The following is a 25,179-nucleotide window of genomic DNA, read 5'->3' as shown; positions in this document are numbered from 1 at the left end:
TCCAAGGACTGTAAAACTAGTAAATCTTAGGTCTTGGGCAACAAGTAGGTTTCGTGAGGAACTAGTGCTATGGTGAAGGCAGGAAAATAAATGTGAAGGTGAAGAATGATGGGCAGAGCAGTTCATACTGGAAACTCATGCCTAGTGGTGTTGGCTCAGACTGAGCTGTAGCAACTTTATACTTTCTATCTCAATTTCCCTGCCTCTAGAATTAACATAGTTGTTTGCTATTTGGATGGAAAACTGCAAGTGTCAGACCTTAAAACCTGTAAAACTTGTTTGAGGACCTAAAATGTTGTCCAGAAGTGGTAGACATCATCCAATAATTAATGTATCCAGGGAAAAGGAAAAATTATCCCAAACACAATGTATCTGCTTTGGCTGTACCTGTCTCAGGGGGCTCAGGGCTATTACATGTTGATCCAGGTCCTTACTTGCCTTCATACCTGATGTCAAGTCAGGTTAAGACCTGACTGGAATGTGACCTTAGCCCACTCCATGCCCTTGTTCCAGGGCAGAGGATAGATAGTCCTGGATAGACTTAGTGACTTAAATACGTAGCTGTCCTGCATAGACTTAGTGACTTAAAACCGTGCTCCGTGGATTTGAGGGCATTAGAGTTTTTACCTGGTTTCGTTACCTAAATTCCCATTGTCCTGTATGCAAGACTCTGAAAACAGCTGTGGATATTCATGTGCTTGCTGCCCTTGCTCTATGCACAGGAGAGGACGTGGCATTTTAGAAAGGTACCTCAGTCTCTGACACGGAACAAAGCACCGAGCTCTGAACCAGCAGGCAGTGCTGTAGCCTGCACACATGCTTGTTGGTTTTCAATTAAGGAAGTCAGGAAGTCCTGCATCCTTTTTGTCTTTAAAAAATGATTGATTCTGCACAGCGTTATCCTGCATTTTAGCTTAATTTATGATCCATTAATTGGGGCTGGAGGTGTGTGGAGGAAATTTCTTTTTTCATTCAGCTAATCTGATTTTTTTGCCTTGTGTATTCTCTTTGGTATGCCATTCTTTCTTGATTTCTCTACAAATCAATGTCCTGCAAACTCTGCTTGCCAGTTACTCTGGCTACAAAATGCTCATGGCATGCATACCATCATAGTCTAACAGAAAAGTGCTTCCTAAATTCTGAATGTTAAAATAAAATGTCATTTGATCCTGGAGGTAATATTGGCAAATTATGTATTTTTAACCTTTATGTAGTTTGAAGCACTCAGTTTTCAATAATTTGTTCGAAGTTCCATTTCATTAAGGTTTTTTATTAAGTAAGAATTGCTGCTTTTACTATACAAAACAAATCTTTATAGTTGCAAAGAAGTAGGAAAATAGTAGTTAGGTGCATCCTAGTGTCTCAAATGGCAGCAAGAAGACAAATCATTAAAAATGATCACTTTATAAAAGCCTGCCTCTCTCATTTCTGATTGCTTGGGGAATAGCAAATTCTTCACGCAGATTTTTGGGGAGAAATGTAATAATCTTTTTACAGTAAATAAATTTATTACATTTGTCAAACTCACTAAAATAATGGTCTATATTTTTTTCTATAGGAATCTTTTGTCTTTGAAAGCAACTGTCTCTTCCAAGTGGATGAATTCGGCTTTTTTCTGAGCTGGAAGAGTGAAGGAAAGGTATATTAGTTATGTCAGGAATATATATCAGATATTATAGTGTTTGCTTTATATTCTGGCTAGTTTAAAAAGATCTAAAATATCGTGTTAGTTTATTTACAAAACTAGCCTTAGTTCTGTTATTTTAGAATTAACGGAAGTGAGGTCTTTAAGAGAGAATTAATTGATACAAAAGGGAAATACACTGTTTAGTGTTAATTAGCAGTGTTTTGCAAATAAAGTTGTTTATTTTTGGTGCAATTCCTAATGGAGCCATGTGTTGATAGACCTTTGAACTTGTACTTCTTTTTTTCCTTTTCAGGAAGGACAGGTATTAGAATGCTCCCTGATCAACAGTGTTCGTTTTGGAGCTGTACCAAAGGTACTCTAAACTTAGTTTATAGTCTTTATTTAAACAAAGAATATTTAAACTGAAGGTGAAATGGAGGATGAAGTTCGTTTCTTTAAAAAATACCAGCAACACAGCTTTAATTTTCAAATCACGGCATAAAGTATTAAATTGTAAAGTCAAGTAATTCGGCTTGATTGCAGTAGGAAGGTTCTGTCCTCTGGTCTTTCTGATGCAGTGCAGTACTCAGCTTCCAGAATGCACCGAAAGCTGAACAACAGGTGTTAAAAGCACATATCAGGAGTTTTTCATTGTTTTGTAGCAGCGTATTGTGATACTTGTCTTAGGGATCTGGAAAAAATGTTTTGTATTCCAAATATTGTTCCTATCTTTTACAAATTTGTTCTATCTTCTTGCTCCGTTGGCATAAAACATAGAAAGTTTTGTTTGCATCCCTCTTCATCCAGGTAGATGCTCAGAAAGGGCAGCTGGTCGCTGTCTGCCGTTTTGAAGAATACCCACAGAAGTATTAGCTGGAAAAACCCCAAGCTTGGGAAATATTTTCAGTAACATTCTTCAGAAAATTCTGTGTATTCCTTCTGAAGTGAATTGTGGGCCTCCCTCCTCTAAGCCTTTAGTTTAGAAGGTTTCTTGTGAAGCAAGATATCTCTTAACACCTCTGCATTTCCACTTTCATGTGTTAAGTGTGTCTGTGTTAACTGTAGATAACTATCTCTTAGTGATTCTCTTGGGAATCCATAGCCTAAAATCTTTCCCACATAGAGAAGGGGCATGAGAAGTGGTGGTGCAGACAACCCCATGCTTCATGTGCTGACAGCCATGCCAATATGCTTCAGACTTCACTTCTGTCTTTACATAGGTAATTTGTTCTTTATGCCCATTAAATCTATAGCCCTTGACCCTCAGCCAAGATCTGTATGTATGATGTATGTCATACTTGTAACATCAGCTTATATGATCTGTCATTCAGAAACAGCCAGAAAGCCACACAGATCATAACTCTCAGTACCTATGGACTTAACTAGATTGGAATAATTTACTTAGAGATTAATACTGTTCCTCTTTTTTTTTTTTTTTATAAAGTATATATTATTTCTAATTTAACATTATAATATATATTTGAAATACTTCACTCCTGAGTTCACACAATCATGCTGCTAATTGTTAGAATATATTGTTCTTCAGGTTTACACACAATTCTAAGTGAAAGCGTTCATTTCAGATGATTGGCAAAGGTTTAAAGGTGTTAATGTATATGGAGATGGGAACGCATCTTTACTATACTGCGTTGCATAACAAAAGTATTGCAAATGTAACAAGTTATTTATTCTGTTTAACAGGATCCCAAAATACTAACTGCACTTGAGGCTGTTGGAAAATCAGAAAATGAGTTGGAAGGACGAATAGTGTGTGTTTGCAGTGGCACAGATCTGGTGAACATCAGCTTCACATTCATGGTAGCGGAAACCACAGAAATAGCCAAGGTATTTCACAATTAAACAGTGTGCGGGAGTTTAAAAAACAAAACAAAATGGAAAGCTCCTCAGCAGTACTTGATTGTTTTTTCCTGACTAAATCGACCTGCTTGACTGCCTGAAATACCTGTTTTCATGTCTGCTGCACACTCTACAGAAAACCAGCAAACATCCATTTGGAGCTTTCTGTAACATGTCTGTGTGCCAGGGTGAAAGGAAATAGTGACTTTATCAGCCTCTGTGTGCATGGTGATCTGTCAGAATTAGACACCGAGACCATTAAGTATAGGACACAGCTTTGCCTCAACTGTTTAGGCTTGCACAGCAGACTGTGTGATGGTCATACAGTGCATCTGTAACACATAGGGTTGCTGAAGGGAAGTGCAATTACTTTAATTTTCCTAATGGATAGAGCTCAATCCTCCAAAATTTTGTTCAGCGATAACCTAATTGTATTGTATGTTCATATTATTTAAAAGTACAAAAGCAGGAAAGAAAATTCTCTACAGTTAAGGGGATTCCAGTGTACCCAGGTTTTTTTCTGTTTCCCGTTGACATGGAACAGTCTTTAGAAAACAATGGTGCTTTTTTACACGTCATCTTTCCTTAGAGCTTAAAATTGCAGTTCACAATGCAAGTTCTGTGGCTCCACCAAGGCCTGGTACTTGATCTGTCTCCTGTAAACTGGTCTGAGAAACTTGATCTAGAGTACTGATAGTATGCTACTAACTTAAATCCTGAGGTTCAAGGCATTTTTAAAATACACCCTTTTTGCTTTTCTTTTCTGATTGTATGTGCTTAGGGTGTATTATCATCTATTTTGCCTGTGAGGTAAACATTGAATAGTGATTAGTAACACACACCTGATAAATCCCCACCTTTTAAACCTGAATATCTGTTTGCCAAAAGTGACATCACTAAATCCCTTGGCAGACCTGGTTGAATTTTCGTTGCTTTGGAACCATACCTCTTTGAACACTGGCAGCACTGAGTAAACTCCATGATAGGAGACATACTTGTATAACTTACATGGGTACACTGAATTGATTTTACTGTGTGTATTTTCAGCAGGCTTTTAGGGAAATAACATGCCACAGTTATGTTTTGAAAACATTAAAGAAGCAAAGAAAAGCAGATGCTGGCACCATTCACCTTTATACTTAACCCAGCAGTGTCTCTGATTCATTCTGAAAAGAAAAAAGTTGAAGTTAAGTTTTTTAGCCACCTGAGGTCTCAATAAGCTGTATTAGACTAATTGATTTGAAAGGGGTAAGTTGGCCAGTTATATAGACTGTCACAACCAGTCAGCTGATTGTGCTGTCTAAAGATCTACTCCTTCAGTAGCCATCAAGATACTTATTGAAAGTGGTGTGTCATGCTGCAGACAGCTTGTGGGTGGACTCTGAGAGGCCCAAAAATGTGATAGTCCTACATTTGGGAATCTTTTCACCAAAATTATATATATTCAGAACTTGTCAACAATGGTGATCCACCTGATCTGATATGTTTGAGGCACAAGGAAGAGGGTAAAGTAGATCAAACTGAAAACAATTTGGAGCTTTCTAGGGTACCTTTGCTGGACATCTGGGAAGTAATTTGGCCTGTGCTGTATTGGCTTTTTGTATATGGTAAGAACATCAGCTTGCTACTATACTTCTGTGTTAAAGTTTTCTAGGAGCTACCTGCACATAGAGCTCTTCGCGCTTAATTCTTCTTGTTTTGTTCATAAGGAGACATCTTTTTTCTGGGACATAATAAATTTCCTCTAGAAGAACTGTGTCTTTGCAAGGCATTAAGTAGCTGTGCAGCTACTAACTGCAGTTTAAAACAGGCCTTGATTTAATCCATGTTCAGAAGTAAGACCCACTTGTGAAATGACAGAGGCAAGAGTTTGGAGAAGGAGCAGTGATTGTAGCTGAAGCAGCCCAGATATGTGTAAGGGATGCATCTGGACTGGCTTCTGCCGTTTCCTTCCCTGATGTTGTGAGGAAGATGAGCGTTACTTGCTGTAGATCTTTTGTGCCTTGCTCAGATAAACCATGATCACGATTGGTCGCCACCTGATTGGAATATTTTAAAATAAGGGAGTTTGGTGACAGATCTAAATACAAAAGGCCAGAACCTTTCTGCCCAGAAAGAGGGCAAAAACATATTCTGCTTCTGTAGATAGTATTTTAGAATGGGACAAGAAGTAATTGATACAGACTAAAGGCTGCGTTATAACAGGACTAAGTAGCCATGACAAAGAAGAAAATTAATTCAAGTTCCTGGCTTCTTCAGGCTGCCCGTGTGAGGAGCAGTGTTGGTGGAAAGCAGATGCTATGATGCGGATAGGGCAGGGTGGCAGAGCGTGGGGACAGTCCCGTAGGGGCGCCCTGGCTGTGGCGGGTGAGCGTGCGCAGAGCTGCTGCCTGCTGTGATCAGGGCTGCTCACAGGCTGGCTGTTGTGATGTGTCATCTTCTCTGCACTGGGACAGCCCCACATTCCTCTGCCTCTTGTAGCGATGTGCTCAGCAGGTCTGGCCAAGTCATCACTGAGCTCCAAGTATAGCTATTCCAACAGCAAGAGTGTGTTTATTATCTCTCCACTCGTCTCCAAGCTTCAACTCTGGTATTTACATTCTAGCTACTTAAATTTTATTGGTGTTTTCAGCTGAGAAATTGGTTTTCATTTCCACTCTTAAAACGAAACAACCACAAAACGGGGTGTATTCTGTCTCTGATTGCAAGCAGCTGTCGTGATCCACTCCTAAAGCAACTCCACTGTGGAAGTTGAGAGCAACTGTAAAAGTTGGAATTTATTTTCTAATGTTTGGGATGCTGATTAAATCAGGTCATATAAATTACTGTGAGCTAAAATTAACACACACACACAATATTAGAGGTGTGAGTGTATGTGTGTGTTTTTTATTTTTGTTTCTCAGATGGACTTTCTGTGACCTAGTAATCTGATAATCTGCTTTTTTCAATCTAGGATATTTCAAAAGGCCAGTGAGTACTTGGGGGTGAATTTCCTTAGTGGAGAAGCGATGTAGTGCTGATGTGAAGCCTTAGAGTATGGTATGTAGGCTGGAGTAAGTCCAATAAAGCTGATGTAGTTCAGCAACCCAAAATCTGGATTTCTTGTCGTCTTTGCTTATCCACTTTGGCAATGCATTAAGGACTTTAATTTAAAGGATTAACCTAAGTCAAGTCAGCTCTTTTCGCATTCTTTAATATTACTGCGTACCCGGGGTAAATTCGTCCTGGCAGTTGTTCTTTCCCAGATCCAGCTGTTGTTGGGAAGAACCATCTCTCCAGCTGATAGTTTCCGCCCTTCTGGCAGAAAGTACTGTTCCCACTGCCCTGCTGACCAAGGACTTCATGTGAACACTCCCAATTCACTTCAAGGAAGAGCAATAGCATTAAGCTTAGGTCACCTATTTAGGGGCAAAGCTCACACCAGTGTTTAAGAACCTGGCTCTGGGAAGTGCTGATGCAGATGATTCTTTTGGTGGTAGGCAGGGATGGGAACAGCTGAAGGGGAGACAGGCTGGGAAGGAGAGCGGAGTAACCTTTTACACTGGCATAGCTGGATTTGATAGAAAATAGACATTTTCTACTGGTGTGTTACTCACCGAGACAGAGAATCACACATTGATGGCTAAACTGTGAGGCACCAGCATGAACAGCACGTGCTGAAATGTTTTATTACTCATATGCTAACAAATAACTTCAAGTAAAAGGTGAGCTTTATCTTACAGCTAATAATAATATGGTATTGAAGATGAAAGCATTTCATTTTGACATTCTTAAACTTCTCAGCTTTTCAGTTGGAATATTTTTTTCATTCTAAAATTGATTTCAGTTGCTTTAAAATGGTTAAGCGGACCACTGTGGTTTTGTTAAGATGAAGCACTTCAAGCTGATCACTTTTGTTGCTCTTCTACTGTATGGCTCTTTTTGGCTTACCAAAAAGTTCTGTTTCAGTTGATAGTGACTTTCTTCCATGAAACAAGCTGTTAATTATTTGCACAAATCGTGTTGGTAGGAGGGAAACTAGAGGGTAGCAGATGATTCCCACAGGAATATCTCACAATCGCATTACAGAAAAGTTCTGTTTTCGCATTGCTTTGGTTTGTTTTGATGTTTCAAAGCAAAACTTTCCAAGAAACCTGCAGAACATACTTGAACAGATCTCTAAAAGTCTACTGCTGCTCTCCTTGTCCCGTTATGTTAGTACATAACGTATGTCTCATAGCCGCGTTTCTAAACTATGACCCTCTTAAATATATAACCACAGCTTACATGTGTAGGTAGCCATGTGCCAAGTACGTAATACCGTGTTTTCTAGAGAAATCTTCATATCCTAGCCATCCTGTGGTTAAGCATTTGTGATTTCTATGCGCTTGCTTTTCTGCTTCTTCATGTACTCTCTTGTCTATGCCACCTAGAGTTCTGAACAAATAGAAGACTTCAGCCCTGGTTCTCCATAGCCAGGAGGTCTCTTTCACTGTGTAAAGCTCCACTGTGTTTGTCTTAGTCTGTATACAAAAGCAGCCAAAGTGTGTTTTCCAGCCACTTTCTGAGCAGACCCCTCAAATGCTGGAAGAGTCATTCTGGGTTGGAAAGCTTTGTTCAAGTGGGGAAGCACATCAGGGAACTCCCAATACAGAGTGTTTGTATGAGCCTCAGCTTGCTTGATGAAATACTTGAAAGCAGGAAGACTCCCTTTTATCTTTGTAACAGAATTTTTGCAGCAATACCCTGCAAGCCTATGCTGCAGTTGGCCAGGTAGGGGGTGGGTTTTACACCATCACTTGTCTGCTCTCTTTGCTTTTGCATTCTTACAGTAGAGGTATGGTAGTTTTCTTAGAAGAGAAATTACTTTTGAGACATCTGCATTGAGAGAACAGGGACATCTACTGGTCATAGTCTCAGTGAAGGAGGCCGTGCCTGTCTTGGTAAGAATTGGGAAACTTGGTTCTCTTCCCTGTGGGTTTTCTGAACCTTCAAGGTATCAAGGCCTTGACTCTGGCAGCCAGTCACAGGCACTGAATGCCGAAATCGGAGAGCAATGTCTCCTTGCCTCCCCAGCCGTCCCAATGCTTGAATCAAGTAGAGGGCAACTGTGGAGAGACTGCACTGTGAAAAAGTGAAGGTAAAATCTCAAGAGGTCTGGATAATACTGACCTCATCTGTAAGTAAACCATGCGTGACCTTGTCTAGAATTTAATGAGCTGTAGGTTACAGTGATTTTTAGCCTTTCATAAATTTTACTCTTTTTAACTCTTCTAAATGAAATGTTGATGGCTAAATGAGAGCCGGGAGGTCAAATTTATCTATGCGCCCTGCCACAGCTGCCAGTGTGTCTTCGATGAACCCCAGCTAATGCAAGGTCACTAAGTGCCTCGGAAGCATTTGAGTACTACAGCAAAAACTGAGAGAGTGCTGCTTTGATCAATTTTTCTTGCATCTTCTCCTTATAGAGATATTTGACAATATTGGGTCTTGTTGGAGAAAAGCAACAGTCTGCTTAGTCCAGCCTGCAGTATACTTAGATTTTTGCCTCTTGTGTCAGCCTAAGGGTCTGTGTTTAAGGTGCGGTTGACTTTAGTTTTGCATCTTTCCATCGTGGTTGTTTCTCTGGGCTTAGATATCAGGGCCCAGATTCTTCTTTCATATGAACCTGGACTAATTCTTGGTATATAGAGAGCCATTCAGGAATTACATTGACAGAGTAAAGGTACTGAGCCATATTTTGAAAATCTGAAAATATTTAGCACTAGCATCACTAAGAATCAAACGTGTCATGTACTTCTGTCAAAAACATTTTCTAACTCTGCTTTCTGTAGGACCCAAGTGAAGTGTTTCCTGTCTACCTCGTTTCAGAATTTCAACTCGGTATAGGATTTTCTTTCTTTGGAGAGGTAGTGATTTGGAAATGCTGAGCACGAAAAGAGAATTGAGGATCTTTATCCTTGTTTGCTTACGTAGGTTTACAGGTCTTTCATCTTCACCTGTAAAACAAGGAGTATTGTCACAGCATACAAGAAAGGCTGCTGCTATATTCTTCGTAGCACATTGCCTGAGAAAAATCTGAGATGCTCTTTCATCCTTCCCACAGGGTCATCAGACAAGTGTACATTAAATCTGGGAATGGTTTGTTGTCAGGAAAGCAATATATTGCCAGCTTGACATTTGTCAAGTATTCAGGCTTTGGATATTTTGTGAGTATCTGTGCGCTGGATCACAGTGCCTTAAAAGTGATTATGAAGATAGTTGTTATTTGGAGACTATTCTGGCTCAAAAGGACAAAGTTTGAATGTTTTGCACAGAGCCTGTATATTAATCAACAGATGAGGAAGTTTTTTTGTCTTATGTCATTTGGCTTTTAGATAGTACGTTCACAATCCAGAAGCATTTCATTCTTTTTCCTCAGCTCTCTTATTAATTTAGGGCCGGCTGGTAACTGTGAGGAATATCTGATGAAACGCTCCAGAAATTGCTTTAGCCCCAAACTGAAGTACAAGCAGGCAGATGCTGCGTCGTAGTGCTGCTGTGTTGAGTGGAACAGACAGTTCAAACTGCTGTGTCTTACCCAGGGGACGTTGTGCCATAGACGGACAGAGACTCTTAGGTTACTCCCTTACTTGATGCCAGCAGAGATGTGATGATTTTGTGGCTTTTCAATGTTTGGCTGTTGTTCTGTGCTCTTTTGGTGTGAGAGAATGCAGTTCCTGATTTGGCATCTCTATCAGGAAAGGGCATTATCGCTGAAAAAAGATTAGGGAGTCCTCTAAAGTGGGAATCATCAGGAAAATTCCTGCAAAGAAATTACTTGCTAAGCGATTAGCGTATTGATTTCTCTCTGTATGTGTTTTCTTTCTAGTCGTGTTGCTTTTTGGCAACTGTTCCTGACTAAGAGAAGTAACTTCAGAACTGAGTGCTGCGTAACCTTAGTTTAAATGTTAGATTTTGTTTTATCAGGTGTAGCTGCAATCAGTTGCCTTCAAATCAGAATGGATCTGTGTGAGTTTATTTCCTGTTGGAATGGTGATATTGCCAGTACTGCTCCAATGGTGGGTTTAGTAGAAAAAAATGGAATCTTTGGAAGACTGAAGCTTATTTACAACATGCATTTTGTGTAATTTAATTTTATAAAGGTTTTTTGTTTGCACTGAATATGTGTCATTTTACTTTATGGGTCAGTGTTGAAAGGTTGAGGAGCTTTTAAGGGACTACTGGCTAATCCAGATCATACAAGCATACATTTTTGTATAGCTTTGACAGTGTTAATACAGCAGTAATGTTACATTTTACTGTTCAGAGGAAAAAAAAAGAGAAAAACAAATAAACCACCTCAACAAAACACACTTATATAGTTGGTGATAGTTGAATGATAATAATTGAATTTCGATGGTTCTAGGAGGTGGAAATGGATGTAAGACTTGTTCATGCATTTATCCTGAAATCATCACTAGCACTAATTCTATATCATCTTAGGTGAGCAAACATTTGTAGGAAAAGATAAGTGTTCCCTAAGTCTGTCTATGCCTTCCAGTTATATTAATTCTAATAAATAATGTCTTTTCCCATGAACCTTGCTTTCTTTATAGCCCTAGGCAAGTACCTCTGTACTATCCATACTGAGTACATCCGTAATAAGTCATCTTATCTATGCCGTTGGGAAAAGAGAAATGGGAGGGCAGACTTACTGGTGGGTTGTTTTCAGGCATGAAAACACACCTGAGAAAACCTCAAACACTTGCTTTTCTCATAAGTCAGGCTTCTATTTTCAAAGGATACGCACTTATTCCATTAGTTTGCATATTCTGTTCAGTACTTCTTGAAAAGGATAGTTTGAAAAGGAATAATTGAATATTAATAAATGTCTTAATAAATGGCTACTTTTCCTGAAGCAAAATAGATTTATAAGGTGAATTTTTAAGTCTGATTAAGAATTTCCTGTTTAAAAAGAAGTTTGTGATGTTTTTGTAGTGTGTCACGAATACGAGTGGATGCTGAAGCGTGTTTATCTACTGAACTGACACCTTAGAGCTTGTTTTAGCCCATAGTGCTTTACTGCCTACAGTTTACAATATGCCATTTTCCAAAGACATTAGTATTCCTCCTATATAAATGTGTTTTTTTTTCATCTGTTTTGTAGATGTACAGCACTAATTCATGAAAAGGAAAATATACTCATCTGCATCTATTTATAAGTGTCAAATTCTGGATCCTGCCCAAGTCAGTTCAAGCTGCATGCACAGAATTTGGCCGGAAGCAAGAGGCTTCTTTATTCATAAGGTTAATGTTAAGCTGTGGACCAAATCCCATCTCAGTTCCACCAGTGTAAATTATCTGTTAAGTAATCCTGGCATTACAATGGCATGATGGAGATTCAGCTTGGCTTGTAGTGCTGTCATTTTTTTCTCTTCCTATAGCTTTATCCTGGCAGGATTCTTGCTGAAATCACTGTTCATGTTAGGGCCTAATCCTTAAGCTTCTTCTATACAGTACTGCAAAGTCTAGGTACAAGCCATAGTAGAAAAAATATATCCATGAAAAGGAATTGGATAAGTGCTGTAATGCTGCTGTTGGCTGAGGGTCATCCCAATGATAACTGGAATGTTTCGCTTTTTAAGGATGAAAGTAAGCAGGACTTGAATATGTAACAGGGTGTCAGATGAGGTCGGCATCACCGAACAATTGATGTGCTTCCCTGTGGTTTGCTCTAGCTTATTAATATTTTGTTACATTCCTTTTCTAAAACTTGACCAGTTAATATATGATCACATCTTGTATAATGTTGCTTAGTAATAGCTAATATTGCCAGCCGCAACTGAAAGGGAGACATATGTTTATATGGGCTATAAACAGAAGGCTTAATAAGTCAGTCAACAGACTGCTTGCCTTTGTTAACAATAAACTGTTTTAATAACACCGCTGATGCTACATGTCGTACTTGGGAGAATGGAAAGCACAATCACATTGTTTAGTGAAGGATGAAATAGTAATAGGTAAAATGTGGCTGGACTTTTCTGTGGCATTATAGGCTGTGAAGTGGGCAGCTTTTTTCCTCAACTCAGGTTATTAACATTATCCTTAGCTGCAAGGAAGCAGAGCCTTCCCCCACGACAAATTTTCCTGCTTTTTTCCCCTCTTCTATTTTCCTAATTAGGTGTTTCTGTATTTTTGTGTTTTTCAGCAATGGGTAGAAGGGCTTGGATCCATCATACATAACTTTAGAGCTAACAATGTCAGTCCAATGACATGTCTCAAGAAACAGTAAGTTTCATTCCTCCCCTTTCTCCTTTTTTTTCTGTGCTTGTATTTTCCTTGTGTTTTATTTTTTTAAATAACATTTTGTTTTTCATAGTTCAACATTTGCAATCACAAACCACTGTAATAAAGAAAAGGGCATTAAATTAGTTTAGGTTTTATCTTTCATTGCAACTAGAAGAGGTCTAAAGTCTATATCTGGCACCTGGCCAGGAGCAATTATATATATATTCAATTTAATGATATCGTATGTTTTATTTATTGTCTGGTTTGTTCTTTTATTGATGCATATGCAAACAAAACCCCATGAGTCTTTCTTGTCTTCATACTCGTTTTAGTTGATGTCCTGTTTCTTTTGAGATGCTTTTTGCCTTTACCATTACAGAACTGCTCTGCCTCAAGCACTAAATGGTTAAAGAAAAACGTTTTTATTACAGAGCAATTATTTGTTTATACTCATTTCACAGACATGCCAATAATCTTAATCTAAATATAAGTATCTAGATCCCAATTTTAATAGATAGTATTTTTAAAATATTCCATTCTTGATTTCAGCTGGATGAAACTGGCTTTTCTAACAAACACAAATGGGAAAATTCCAGTTCGGAGGTAAGCATAACTGGGAGTTCAGGTTTTTATCAGGTACTGGTTGTATAACGTTAATAAAATTCTGTGACATAATAATTAATTAGAATATCAATTTTGTTACTAATACATATATAAAAATAAGTACAGAACTAGACAAACTTAGCCAAGTTCTGTACCTCCTTGATAAACTAGGCAGGACTTTATTTTTTCTCCATTGTGATGAAGATATGAGTGCTTGTAATTATTTTCAAAGTCATTTAGAGCTGAGAGCATTGGTTTTCTCCACTTAAAACTCCTTAAACTCCAATATGGGTTTTTCAGTTGTAAAAAAATTAACAAAATACTTAGCAAAAGAACCATAAAAACTTACAGGCCAGTTAAGGACAAAAACGTACATTTTAAAATGTAGTTCCTTGTAAAAGAGACAGATACAGCTCTGCCAGAAATGCTTTTGCTTTTACAGGAACCCCCAGGATAATATTTGAGTTTCTCCACATGGTAAAAGAATCGTTGAGTTAGTTGTTGTTGTTGTTAACAGAAAGCCTAAAACAGTGTATTTCTTTTTGTACAGCTATTAACTATTACAATTACTGACTTTCCATCCTCTGAATAGGCAGTAATTCTCCCCCCTCCTGCTCTAGAAATTAATTCTTGCTGTTACATTGAGCTTCTTTCCTCCTTATGCATTCTGTGAAAACCACACTTTTGGGGCATGCTGTTTTTTCATAAATAGAAACTCACAGAAGGGAGCAAGAAGGAGGACTTTGTAAGATAAGCCTCACAGAAGGTTTTTTATTAAGGAAGAAAGAGGATTTTGCATCTATGGAATCTGCAAAAAGACAAAGGGCCTGCCATGCTGCCTTACAGGTTTCTTTAATTTCATGACTCAAGTGACACCTTGACAGTGTTAAGGCTGCTTCAGTGTATTAATCTTTCAGCTTTCATGTTGCCAAGCCCCGACTTATTTCTCAAACTTGAACTAAACTGCCATGGGGCACCTTCTGTGCAGAAGTGCCATGAGGAGTATCAAATGAAGGGTAAAGATGAGGGAGAAATACTACAGAGGCAGATTCAAGACTCCAGAGTGTTATGCCTTTGTTTGAACATAGAGCTTTATTCCTTGGTATGAATCTATAGGGCGTTAGCTTGTCTGAAACTGTTTATGCCTTGAAATATTTTACCTTGCATTTAGTTTGCAGTATGAATTTGTAAGGGCTCTACTATCCCATGCTGTGCAGAGGGAAGCTGATTCTTCTTCACATCTGGATGTTCTAAGGAATGTGCCATGTTGGCGTGGACGAATGTGCCAAACTTTTGGGGTGACAGGACTAGGAGAGATGTCAGTGAGAGGCTGGGGGAAAGGCATAGAGGAGGAATATGAATGAAGGGGAAAAGCAGTTTGGGGATACAGGTAGGAAGGTTATTCTTTCCTGGCAGATGTATTAAGCTGTAGGAATGTGTATCACCAGATCACCTTTAGTTCATTTTTACATACAAGTGCAGTAAAACACCAAGAGAAATAAAAACTCACCTGAGAAATCAGAGCTCCTTGCATTTCTTTCCAGGTTTAAGACACATTTTTGCAGCTGGCACATGGCCATAGGGAATGATGAGCCTTAAGAAGCTGAAACTCCTTAGGCTGTTGGTGATAAATGGCATAAATATTCCTGATTCCTCATTAGTACAGTTGGGCGTTGCAGAGTGATAAAGGTTCTTCTTCTTCTGGATTTTAATGTACTCTGGGGCATAAATCTATTTCTATCAACCTACTGTGTATGGGAGAGAAGAAATTCTGGCAATTAGTGATATGAAAACCTTAGGAGAGCACAGATTGTCTTTTGGACTTTAGTAAATTTTAGCAGTATGAGTCTAGAACTACATCTACAGATCTTACAAGGACAGGGCATTTGGTAAGATATTTTATATCTTCAGATTTTAACACTACTGTAAATGATGACTAAAAAGGTCAGCCTTTAAAGAAACTGATTCTGTTTGGTTTCTGCAACTTTCTGTTGGCAGAAAATGGATTTTCCAAATGCACAAGTTGCACCTGTTCAGCTAGAGCCTGTTTAGGAATGAGCTTTGATCAATCTATGCTTATCCCTTGAATAACTACGTTTAAAAGGATTTAAGCTAATTTAGCTTCTAACTATGAAAAAAATGTATATAAAAAAATGAAAAAGCTAAGCTATGAAAAATGAGGCTTACACCTGTTTTACCGTATAGCTTAAGTTAATTTTGAAATTACACTTTTTTGATAAATATGCTTTGTATTGATTACTCCAGAGTGTCTGGAAGACATATGTTTCAATACTTAGATGGAAATTGTAGTTTTAGATGATTTCTTCTACAGTGTAGGCAGTGGTACTTTCAGTTCTAGCAAAACTGATAAATTCGGTGGAACCACTATAAAAAATTGAGCAGTTTATGTGTTGGCTTGATTTTTTTTAAGTAATGGCTGGAAAGTGGTGAAGGTCTGAAGTAACCAAGTCATTTAATCCATCAACAGGCACGATAGATTCGTACCCCTCAGTCTCAAATTTGAGAAATATTTTGACTATTTATGAGCAAGTAGATTGACATGTTAGCATAAAAAGCCCCAAACCACAGTAGAACACGAGGAGTAAACACCCATATGTATGTATCAACCAGTAACTTGCCTGCATCTGAAATAGCCGTATTTCTTCCAAGATGTACAACAAGGGAAATGTAAATCTGCTCAGATTAAGTCTATTCTGACAGAGGGAAAAGTAGTTTTATTCACAATATCCTTAGCAAAATGAAAGTGTCATGCTGTATTTTTACAATCTTTTCTGATTCATGCAGTCTTTCCCAGACTGTTGCTTTCATTACAAATTGCTGCTATGTTTGCTGTCGTCTTTGTTGAAATAAAAAATAGTTTGGCATCAAAAAATAAGTTCCCTGCAGCCATGGAATACTGGCTCACAGTTTCTGATTAATTACTTATGCTTTGAACTTGCGTTTTACATGACATTTATTATTGAGGCCCGATTCATTAGCACAGGCGTATAATTTTTTACTGGGCTTGGAGATAGGTTGTAAATTGTAGAGCTCTGTGGTTTCGAATGGATAGAAAAATAAACACCTGAAATTTTTTAAGAAGCAAGTGCCTAAAGTTAAATTCAGTCTATATTTTAATGAAAACATTTTGGTACTTATCAGCTTTGGAAAATCAAATAACTTATTTAGATGCCTAAATAGGGACATAGAAATCTAACTGTTGTAAGAACACAGTAAAAAAAGACCAGGATTTTTTAAAATATTATGTTATCATTTAGATCTTCAGCTTTCTGATCTTAATTTTATTAGTATGAAGATCTTTACAGAGGCGGTTTAGAGTATTTTGGAGAGTAAAACAACTGAATTGCCATGGCAACAAATAACAGCAGCAGTTTCATGTCTATCACCATGTGAAATTATTTAGTATGCATGAGATTAACAAAAAAATCTCAGCAAACATTTGTCTCATTTGATGATGAAAAGCAACATATTCTTGTCAAGCAACTGTAGAGTCTTTCCCAAAGTGCAAGTTTTGTTAGCACTAGAAATAGATGTTGCATACAGCCTTCTGTTGTGGGACACATCATTTTAGCTTAGAGCCTACACAGAGGGAAGGAGAGCTGTCAAGTTTGGATCTACTTTTCCAGAGTTAGAGGTTGTTCAAATTAATCTCAAATGGAAACAGGAATAGACCATACGCTTCCACATTAATCACACCAAATAGCTAAGCTTTAATTGGATTCATTTAATTTCAAGCGAAACCAGTTTGTCAGTCTCATGCGTGGTGAAAACACTCCTGTTTTGCGGAAGGAGGTGGATGTTAATCAGTTTGGTGGAAATATTTAAGTGGCAGCTGAGGCCTTCGTAAATGAGTTGTGCTTAGTATGTCCAGAGCGTGGATGTTCGTAAGGTGAGGGAGCATTTGAAGGGAGGAGGGAGCTCTGCAGCTGGCAGGGGAGCCGGGAATGAGGTTCAACATGCATGGAGGAGTCTCTTGCCGGTAGCGACTGCTTGAAAAAGAAAGAGGGAGAAAACTGCTCTTGGCAGTGGTTCCTGCCAGCCTCATGGGTGCCCTGGGAAGCCTGGGTTAATGCTTGGAAAGGAAGTCACCACAACCAGGAATGGCTGGAGCCACCAGTCTCCTCACCTGCAGAATCTGCTACTTTTTAAACACAGTCATCTATCTATGCATGGGGTTTAAAAGAGCCAACAGAACAATGCTTTGCATGGCTCTGTATCCCAGTATATTGGAAAAAACCCTCTTCTGTTCTTTTTGCAGTTCATTATTTTGATATATTTTCTAATGGATAGCTTGCAGGCAGAGCACTGCTGCCCTATGAAGCTTAGGGCAGTTTTTCAGCTGGGCTATTACTTGGAAGATGCTTACATTCATCATTTGAAGCCAGAGGAAAATGTTGGCAGTAAAAGCAAAAAGAGAGAGAAGTGATTGTTTAAGAAGTGACTAACATTTCTCCTTTTTTCCCCCCACTCTTTATTGTTTTAGCATTACCAGAACCTTTGCATCAGGTAAAACAGAAAAAGTGATCTTTCAGGCACTTAAGGAATTAGGTCTTCCCAGTGGAAAGGTATGTAATGGTTTTGAAGAACTTTTTTTTGCATACAAAAAAGTTGATGAATCATTCACATTCGTAGCTGTGATCTAAGTCGTTTGCATCACACAAAAACATGCCTATTGTTCATAAGTAACTTATTCATCACGGTGGGTTGTTTACTAAAACAGAAATGTAATTAAATGTGGATGACATAGTGGTCCTTAAACTGCTTAGGTGAAGCTTCCTTTCTTTTCAGTTACAGACTACCTTTCACGCATTTATACAAAGTATATGAGCACAGAATATGGATGTGATTTTTGTGTGTGTGTGTGTGTGCTGTCCTCTCAGCCACATTTCTTGGATTTCTCCTGCTCTTTGTCCCCTCCTGTTGGAGACCTGCTGTCCAGCTCTGTCCCACTCGCAGCAGGAGGCCCTGCCAACAGCCCCGGAGAGGTGGCGCCTGCTGACAGTTGCGGCTTGGTTTTTTGGCTTTATTCCCTGCCCAGGCTCTCCCTTCTTTCCTTTTGGAGCCTCCAGCCCGTGGTTCTTGGCCTGTCTGCAGCAAGTGCCTGGTGAGCGGCAGCCCTGCAGGCTCAGCTCGCCGTCTCCAGCCAGGGAGAAAGACGTGAATCCCCAGCTGTCGCAGTGCTTGGCACCTGAGATGAAAATGTTCCTCTCTGCTGCAGTGCCCATCTTGTTTGGAGGAGGACATCATACTGAATGTGTTAGTGTTAGCTCATAGAAATTTTACATGCCCTGTATGAGAGTTGCTTTGCTTTTTAAAACCATTGCACCAAACCTGAGACTTTATCTCAACGTTCCTTGGCTTCAGTATAAGAATCCTGAAGTTTGTATGCTATTTTGGGTTTTTTTTTAAGCTTCAGAAGAAAAATAGAGATTTTTTCAGTTCTGTGTTTATGTAGAATTAATGTTACTGTGAGGTCAGAGTATAAGCGCTTCAAACTGATCTGTGATAAAGATGGATTAAGAACTGTTTTCAGAAAATACAAAAGAGACTAGGTAACCGTATATTAGGTAAAGAGTTAAAAACATTCTCGATTGCTTTTGCTGATCTAAGATATGCTCTTGGGAAAAGAGCATATTACTTCTCTTTTGCTGGATAAATGTACCTTTGCATTTTGTTACAGAATGATGAAATTGAACCTGCAGCATTTACTTACGAGAAATTTTATGAGCTCACCCAAAAGATATGTCCCCGAACTGACATAGAGGACCTCTTTAAGAAGATGTAAGTTCAAATTTAATATAATTTTGCTTTAAACTAATTTTGCCATATTTTTAGTCCATATCTAATAGTAATAGAACAAGGTAAAGATTATCTAACCTTGAATCCTAGTAGCATCAGCAATATTTTAAGACAAACTCAAGTCTATGTTTTTCCCCTTCCCTGTCAGACTGTTAATGTAAAAGTTCACTCTCTATTTTAGAGCAACTTTTACATGAATTAGAGAAAGCACCTGGAACTTTTTTTTTTTGCATTGGCTTTACTAACTACTGTAATTTTAACTTGCTCCTGTAGGTGATTAACAAAGTATGTGAACTAACTAAATTAAATAAGTAATTTGAAGTTTTAAAAGTTTTGTCACTCAATTTATTCTCAGCCGGAGGACTGACATGTTGTTTTATGAAGTAATGTTTGTTAAGGTATAGGAAGTACGGGAGATATACTGTGCCAAGCATAGACAGTTAGTATGTTTTCTATGACTGTCCATTTTAAGATTATAGAGCTACTTCAGGTAGAAAAGTAGGTGGTTTTAAAAGTATCAACAATGTCAACATGTAAATCATACCTACTGTAGCATCGTATATGAAAACTTACATTCTCTAATAAATTTCTTTTCAGCAATGGAGACAAAACTGATTATTTAACGGTAGACCAATTAGTGAGCTTTCTAAATGAAGTAAGCTTTTTCATACATTAACTACCATACAAGTCTGTCTGCAGTGGCTTGCTTCTTCCAATCTTTCCATTGCATGAATCATGTCATTATTTGCTGTGCTTTTGATCCGCTGATCTTTCCATTATGGTAACATCCAGGTGCAAAAATCAGCTCCAACCTTGTCTGTTGTGCTTTCTACATGTTGGCTTTGCAGATTGCATCTGTTGATTACTTGCTGTTGTGCTATGTTGTGTGTTATGTATGTTTTATACATTTTACACTGTTACATTTAATGCAGTTTCAAGTAAAATACACCTGGTATTTTATTATAAGCAGTTACTTTACCTGTCGACCACAGCTAAATATATCTGGTAGTCCTTCTGAATAGTAGGAAAAATGAAGTAGGCTTTTATAAACAGTGGTTTGATTCTTCGCAACAGTATTATTTCGATCTATTATAAATCTAAGAGCTAAGAGGGTATTTTAAGATTTTGTATATGTCTTTTTAAAATACTATATCTGCAGAAAAAGAGGAAGTATTTTTATTGCTCTATTTCCCTAATGCAGTTGCTGACAAGAGTATTAATAGCATTTCTTAAAAATATCATGCGTGTGCAAAGTAGTTCAATAAATAGCATGGGGTTTCTATTCCTAAAGCACAGTAAGTTATAGTAGATGGACTCATTCAGAACTGCAACATTAAGTACACTGTGTAGATTTGATTAGAACATACATATGGAAAATAGGCATATTCTACTTGTTTTTGTACTTGGAGATTCTTGTCATCTGGAACATGGATAGCTGCTTTATCTCTCTACATGATCTTTTAGGGACTGAGAGCATTACCAAAAATCTGCCCATCTAAAATTATTTTACTAGTTATAAATGTATTTTATATTTATAAATGTATACGTTTATAAATGTGATACTGCTATATGAAGATTCAAGCAATAAATTCCCAACATATCAAATTTAGCATATGATTTTCATTTTCAGGAGGCAAGGCATGCCCTACTCTTCACCAAACCTGTATTACATGGAGAAAGAGTATTCAAAAAATGTAGATAGTGAGAAGATTAACAGCTTCAGGACTAATGGTTACACACTTGGGGCCCTGGTTCATGTACCCATAGTTCTCTCTATTAGCAAATTGGAGCACGTGCTTAATCTTAATACTGAGAGATATTCTTTTGTCACAGCTATTTACAAAGTTCAGTATCTCAGCGTTTGCAGGACTGGGGTCATAGCTAACGCGTGTGATTTTTGTTTTCTGCATTGAAGAAAGAAAGGGTTACATTGTGATTGAAATTCTAAGTGATCACCCTAAAGTACCTCAGCCCCCCAATTCACTTGTTGTGATAGATACACTTCACTGCTTGAAGCACACAGCCCTGTCCACACGTTAAACCGTATTAGCTTCTGATTTTTTTTTTTTAGTGTTATTCCTCATTTTTCAGTAAATTACTGTTTTATCATTATTTTAAACTTGATCTCTGTAATTGTTTTAGCTTAAAGTGCATTTCCTTGAAGCCCAAACTTCTGAAGAAGTGCTGCCAGCAATTGTAAGAACTTCCTGGCTATCTCAAGGAACTGATTACAGAATTAGAATTGGATTGTTGTGCTCTCAGTTTTATATTGTTGTAGCCGTTCTTTTTACAGAATCAGAAGTCTTATTTTATGGGCAGTATCGGAGAAAGATGCATCTTGTTGGCTACATTCTTATTGACGCATTTTGCATTTTGAAATCTTGTAGTTGGCCCTTTGGTTGGTGACCAGAGCTGGGAAAAATTAGTCAAGTGATTTTATAGAGTAGGACATTCATTCTGATGACTGAAACTAATGCCTTTGGCTCTGTGCTGCAGGTCTTCTGGTCTCCAAATAGAGTTTAGAGTTTTGGTTGTGATTTGAAAGGCACTAAATGACCCAAAATCTCCCTTCTGAAGGGGTCGTCTCTGTCCCCTTGACAGCTGGCCAACACTGCAATTAGTGCTGTTTAATGCTGGAAAGTATAAAAGGATTATTATCTTTATATAGGAGAGGGGAGTTACTTGGCAGAGCAATTCTTCATGAGAGTCTTTAAGCTAAATCATTTTGAATTCAGTAGCCTCCAGGGCACGTTGCAGAAGCTCTTAGTGTTACGGGTTTTTAAGGGAGCACAAAGGGTACGTTACTGGTTATGAGTGGAGAGTGTGAGCTGCTTTCCTGGAGTTCTTCCAAACAGCTGTCTCTGGTTGATTTTTAAATGCTGCTGGATGACTGCTGATTTAAATAGATGTGTATCAGTATTAAAGCTTCTGGGAAGGTTTTAGGAATTCACTTAGTGTCGGGCACTGACTATTTTGTCTAGGTCTTTTTGAAGTCAAATTTTGAAAAAATAAAATGTAGTAGAAAAAGAACTGAGCTCACTACTAGTGAGATTTGCTCCTGCTGTTCATTTGCAGTGATAAATTAATAAGTCAAGTAACTGTCAAAATGGAAATTCAGTAGTCTGACCAGGACTCATCCTTTCTCCTGGGAAGGAGGTGTGAGGTCATCCTTTTCTATCCTGCTCTTTCCCACTTCCTTGCTCTCCATCCCTCCCTCCATCCCTCCATTCCTCTTGCTTGCTCTTCCTCCCTCCTTCCCACTCCCCTGCTCTTTTTGTCTCCGTCTTTTTTTCATCTTCATGAAAGGACAGCCCTCTACCTGCTGCACAGGACAAATTCAAGAAGCAAAACTGATTCTGGTGCATTGTTAACTGCTGTGCGTCTTAGTTTGTATCCACTCAGAGAGGAGATGCATGACCAGGCTGGGAAGGCAAAATGATGTTTCTCTCTTTGAAGATTCATAGGGCATTCTTTGTCCCCACGCTTTCAGATAGTTAAGAATGTCTAGTGTAAGGGCATCCTGTCTAATACAGTAACTAGAACAATCAATATGACTTTGACAGACATGTGTGATTAGGCCTGGGACATGTTTGCTTTCTAGGTGAAGCTTCATGCTTTTAGTTTTGATCAGCTTTTGGGCTACAATTTCCCTGTGCCAACAAGCTCAGTAGTGCAGAACGTTTTCCCAAGAGGCACTAGTAAGCATTCATCCATGCTTTTTTTTAAGAAAAACGTAATTAGTTGTCAATTTTGCTTCATTTTTTAAAGCAAGTAAACTTTAAAGGCTCGCTTTATTTCAAATGGAAAATCAATAATGACTAATGATCATTGCTACAAGAAGAGTCTTTTTCTCTTAGCACCTTACAATAATGCTGGGTCTCTTTCTCAAGATGAGTTTTGCTTTATCCCATTTATTTTCTTCTGTTTGCGATGACTAACTGTATAAGAGAGAGAGTAGGGAAGTGCACTTTTCTTGAGTTAAGAACCTTTCCTACTATTTCTTCCAATTTTGTGAAGTGGTGTATTGTCACTAATGGTATAAAGCTTGTCATTTGTCACAGTAGACTGTACTGTTGCATGCCAGTGTTGAGTTGCTGTTGTGTGCTGCTTAGCAAGTTATGTTCTGCATCCATCTGCTCTGATATTATATTTCATCTGAGTTTTACTTAGATATCCAGACCGCTGATCTGTATTGAATGAAACTGCTGTATTTCAGATGCTGCAGACTGTCAATAGCATTACTTGAAAGATCCCTCCTTAATTGCATGATTAAATTGGCATTGGTTGTAATTTCTTGGAATTAATCAAGCACATGCACTAAGGTATTGATTGTAAGAAAAGGGATCGAGTGTTTATTTTTTGATTGGATATTGCTTTTTTTTCCTTGAAAAAAATGTCGAAAAGTTTACACATAAGAAATTACAGCAAATGCTGATAGTGCTGTGCCAAGCCATGTCAATGCCATCCTGTCTACTCCAAATTATTGATCACCAACATGGGGGTGGCCTGTTACATTTCTGAATTCTGCTTAAACTAAAGCTTAAAAACTAGGCACCTACTGGAGTAAAAGAGTGTTTTCACAGTCATATTTATTTATTTATGTTTTATTGCATCTGCTTACACGCCACTACTCCGTTTTCAGTTTTCTTTTTGATGGAGAATCAGGCACACAGTGTGCAGCTCTAATCCAGCTTGGAGAGAAACAAAACTAACATAGCACACATTAAGTGGAAACTTAAAAACTCTGAGTTTTAGTAGTGGATTAAAAATCACTGCTAAATTGTATCTAAATATTACATATATTATGAAAACCTAATATTGTAAATTACTGCGAAATGAAGAGATGATACTGTGAAGCTCTTTCAAGTCATATATATTTATTCTAAGAAACTATACGGTGTTTCTACTATTCACAAATAATCATTTCTAAATTTCTAAATTCAGGTTTCAAATTCTGTACTTATAGCATAGCTTTATTTTACTTTTAATTTTTACTTTAGCTGTAGATACTGCTGAAGATCCGCATTTTTGCAGAGGTGATTACGGTGCCATCTGTCAAGTCTGTCAGTTTACATGACCTACAAAAAAGATTAGGGAGAGAATTTACAAAGAAGAGAGATTTAGCAGTTTATTTTCAACATTGCATTTGCACGTATGCCGTGTGCAGTCATTATTCTCATAAACAAGCAATAGCAATATGATTGCACTGGGTTTTTTTAAAAATACTTTTATAAACAAACTGCCTAGGTTTCTTATGAAAGATAAAGTTTATTTTCTGTCTAAAACTAAAGTTACTATTGAATATTCTGTAAGTTTTAGGGCTCCTTTTTGTTTTTTTGTTTTTTTTTTTTTAAATGTCCACTTCTTTCTTTCTCATCTGCAGTAATGAAATGCTCTTGGATGATAGCCATGCACTATATTGTTTTGCTGAATTCCGTTGTTTTCTAACCTTAGCATCAACGAGACCCTCGGCTCAATGAAATTTTATTTCCCTTTTATGACACAAAAAGAGCAATGCAGATAATTGAGACATATGAACCAGATGAAGACTTGAAGAAAAAAGGTAAATATGGGAAGGAATTTAGTATTCACTGGTTTGGGGCATTTGGGGAATTCATTTCAAAGCAGCCAGACTTTTAAAAGGGAGCTTACAGTCCTTGTGGTCAAGGGGCAAGCACTGGGGTGGCCGACCGGTGAACTGTATCAGGAAACGGATCTGCTGAAAAATATCTCCCTCTCAAAATCAACGGTTTTCTGGGAGGGTCATTTCCCTGATCCAGGTTGTAGTGTGGCTACACAGACAGCCTTCCTGATACAAAGTGGTCAGTGCACGTCAGATATACCAAGGCCATTCTGATGAGCACAGATAGCTCTGATAAGTTGCTGAAGTCTCAGCTATTGTTTGCACAGCACACTTGGTCACCTGTGACTCTCTTCCACTAAATGATGCGCTAGGAGTGCGTATCATGTGAGATAATTTGTGCTGCTGCTTTTGAGTTCTCAGTGACCAACAAAATAAAAAC

At 38.1% G+C, this 25,179-nt stretch overlaps 1 protein-coding gene across 8 annotated transcripts in view; it reads left to right on the top strand.

The window, feature by feature from the left end:
- Positions 1 to 25,179, top strand: part of PLCB4 (phospholipase C beta 4) — a 183,950-nt gene that overhangs the window by 103,688 nt on the left and 55,083 nt on the right. For all 8 annotated transcript variants that reach the window (XM_065059873.1, XM_065059877.1, XM_065059875.1 and 5 more), the window contains 9 exons: positions 1,559 to 1,639; positions 1,941 to 2,000; positions 3,329 to 3,472; positions 12,654 to 12,733; positions 13,283 to 13,336; positions 17,841 to 17,922; positions 19,038 to 19,138; positions 19,754 to 19,811; positions 24,611 to 24,719. In XM_065059873.1, the coding sequence (XP_064915945.1) occupies positions 1,559 to 1,639; positions 1,941 to 2,000; positions 3,329 to 3,472; positions 12,654 to 12,733; positions 13,283 to 13,336; positions 17,841 to 17,922; positions 19,038 to 19,138; positions 19,754 to 19,811; positions 24,611 to 24,719 (769 nt within the window). The remainder of the gene's footprint in view (positions 1 to 1,558; positions 1,640 to 1,940; positions 2,001 to 3,328; positions 3,473 to 12,653; positions 12,734 to 13,282; positions 13,337 to 17,840; positions 17,923 to 19,037; positions 19,139 to 19,753; positions 19,812 to 24,610; positions 24,720 to 25,179) is intronic.

This window comes from Columba livia, chromosome 3 (assembly GCF_036013475.1).
Source record: "Columba livia isolate bColLiv1 breed racing homer chromosome 3, bColLiv1.pat.W.v2, whole genome shotgun sequence".
NCBI classification, from domain to species: Eukaryota; Metazoa; Chordata; class Aves; order Columbiformes; family Columbidae; genus Columba; species Columba livia.
The sequence above is the reverse complement of the archived record's forward strand: the minus strand, read 5'-3'. Positions and strand labels throughout refer to the sequence as shown.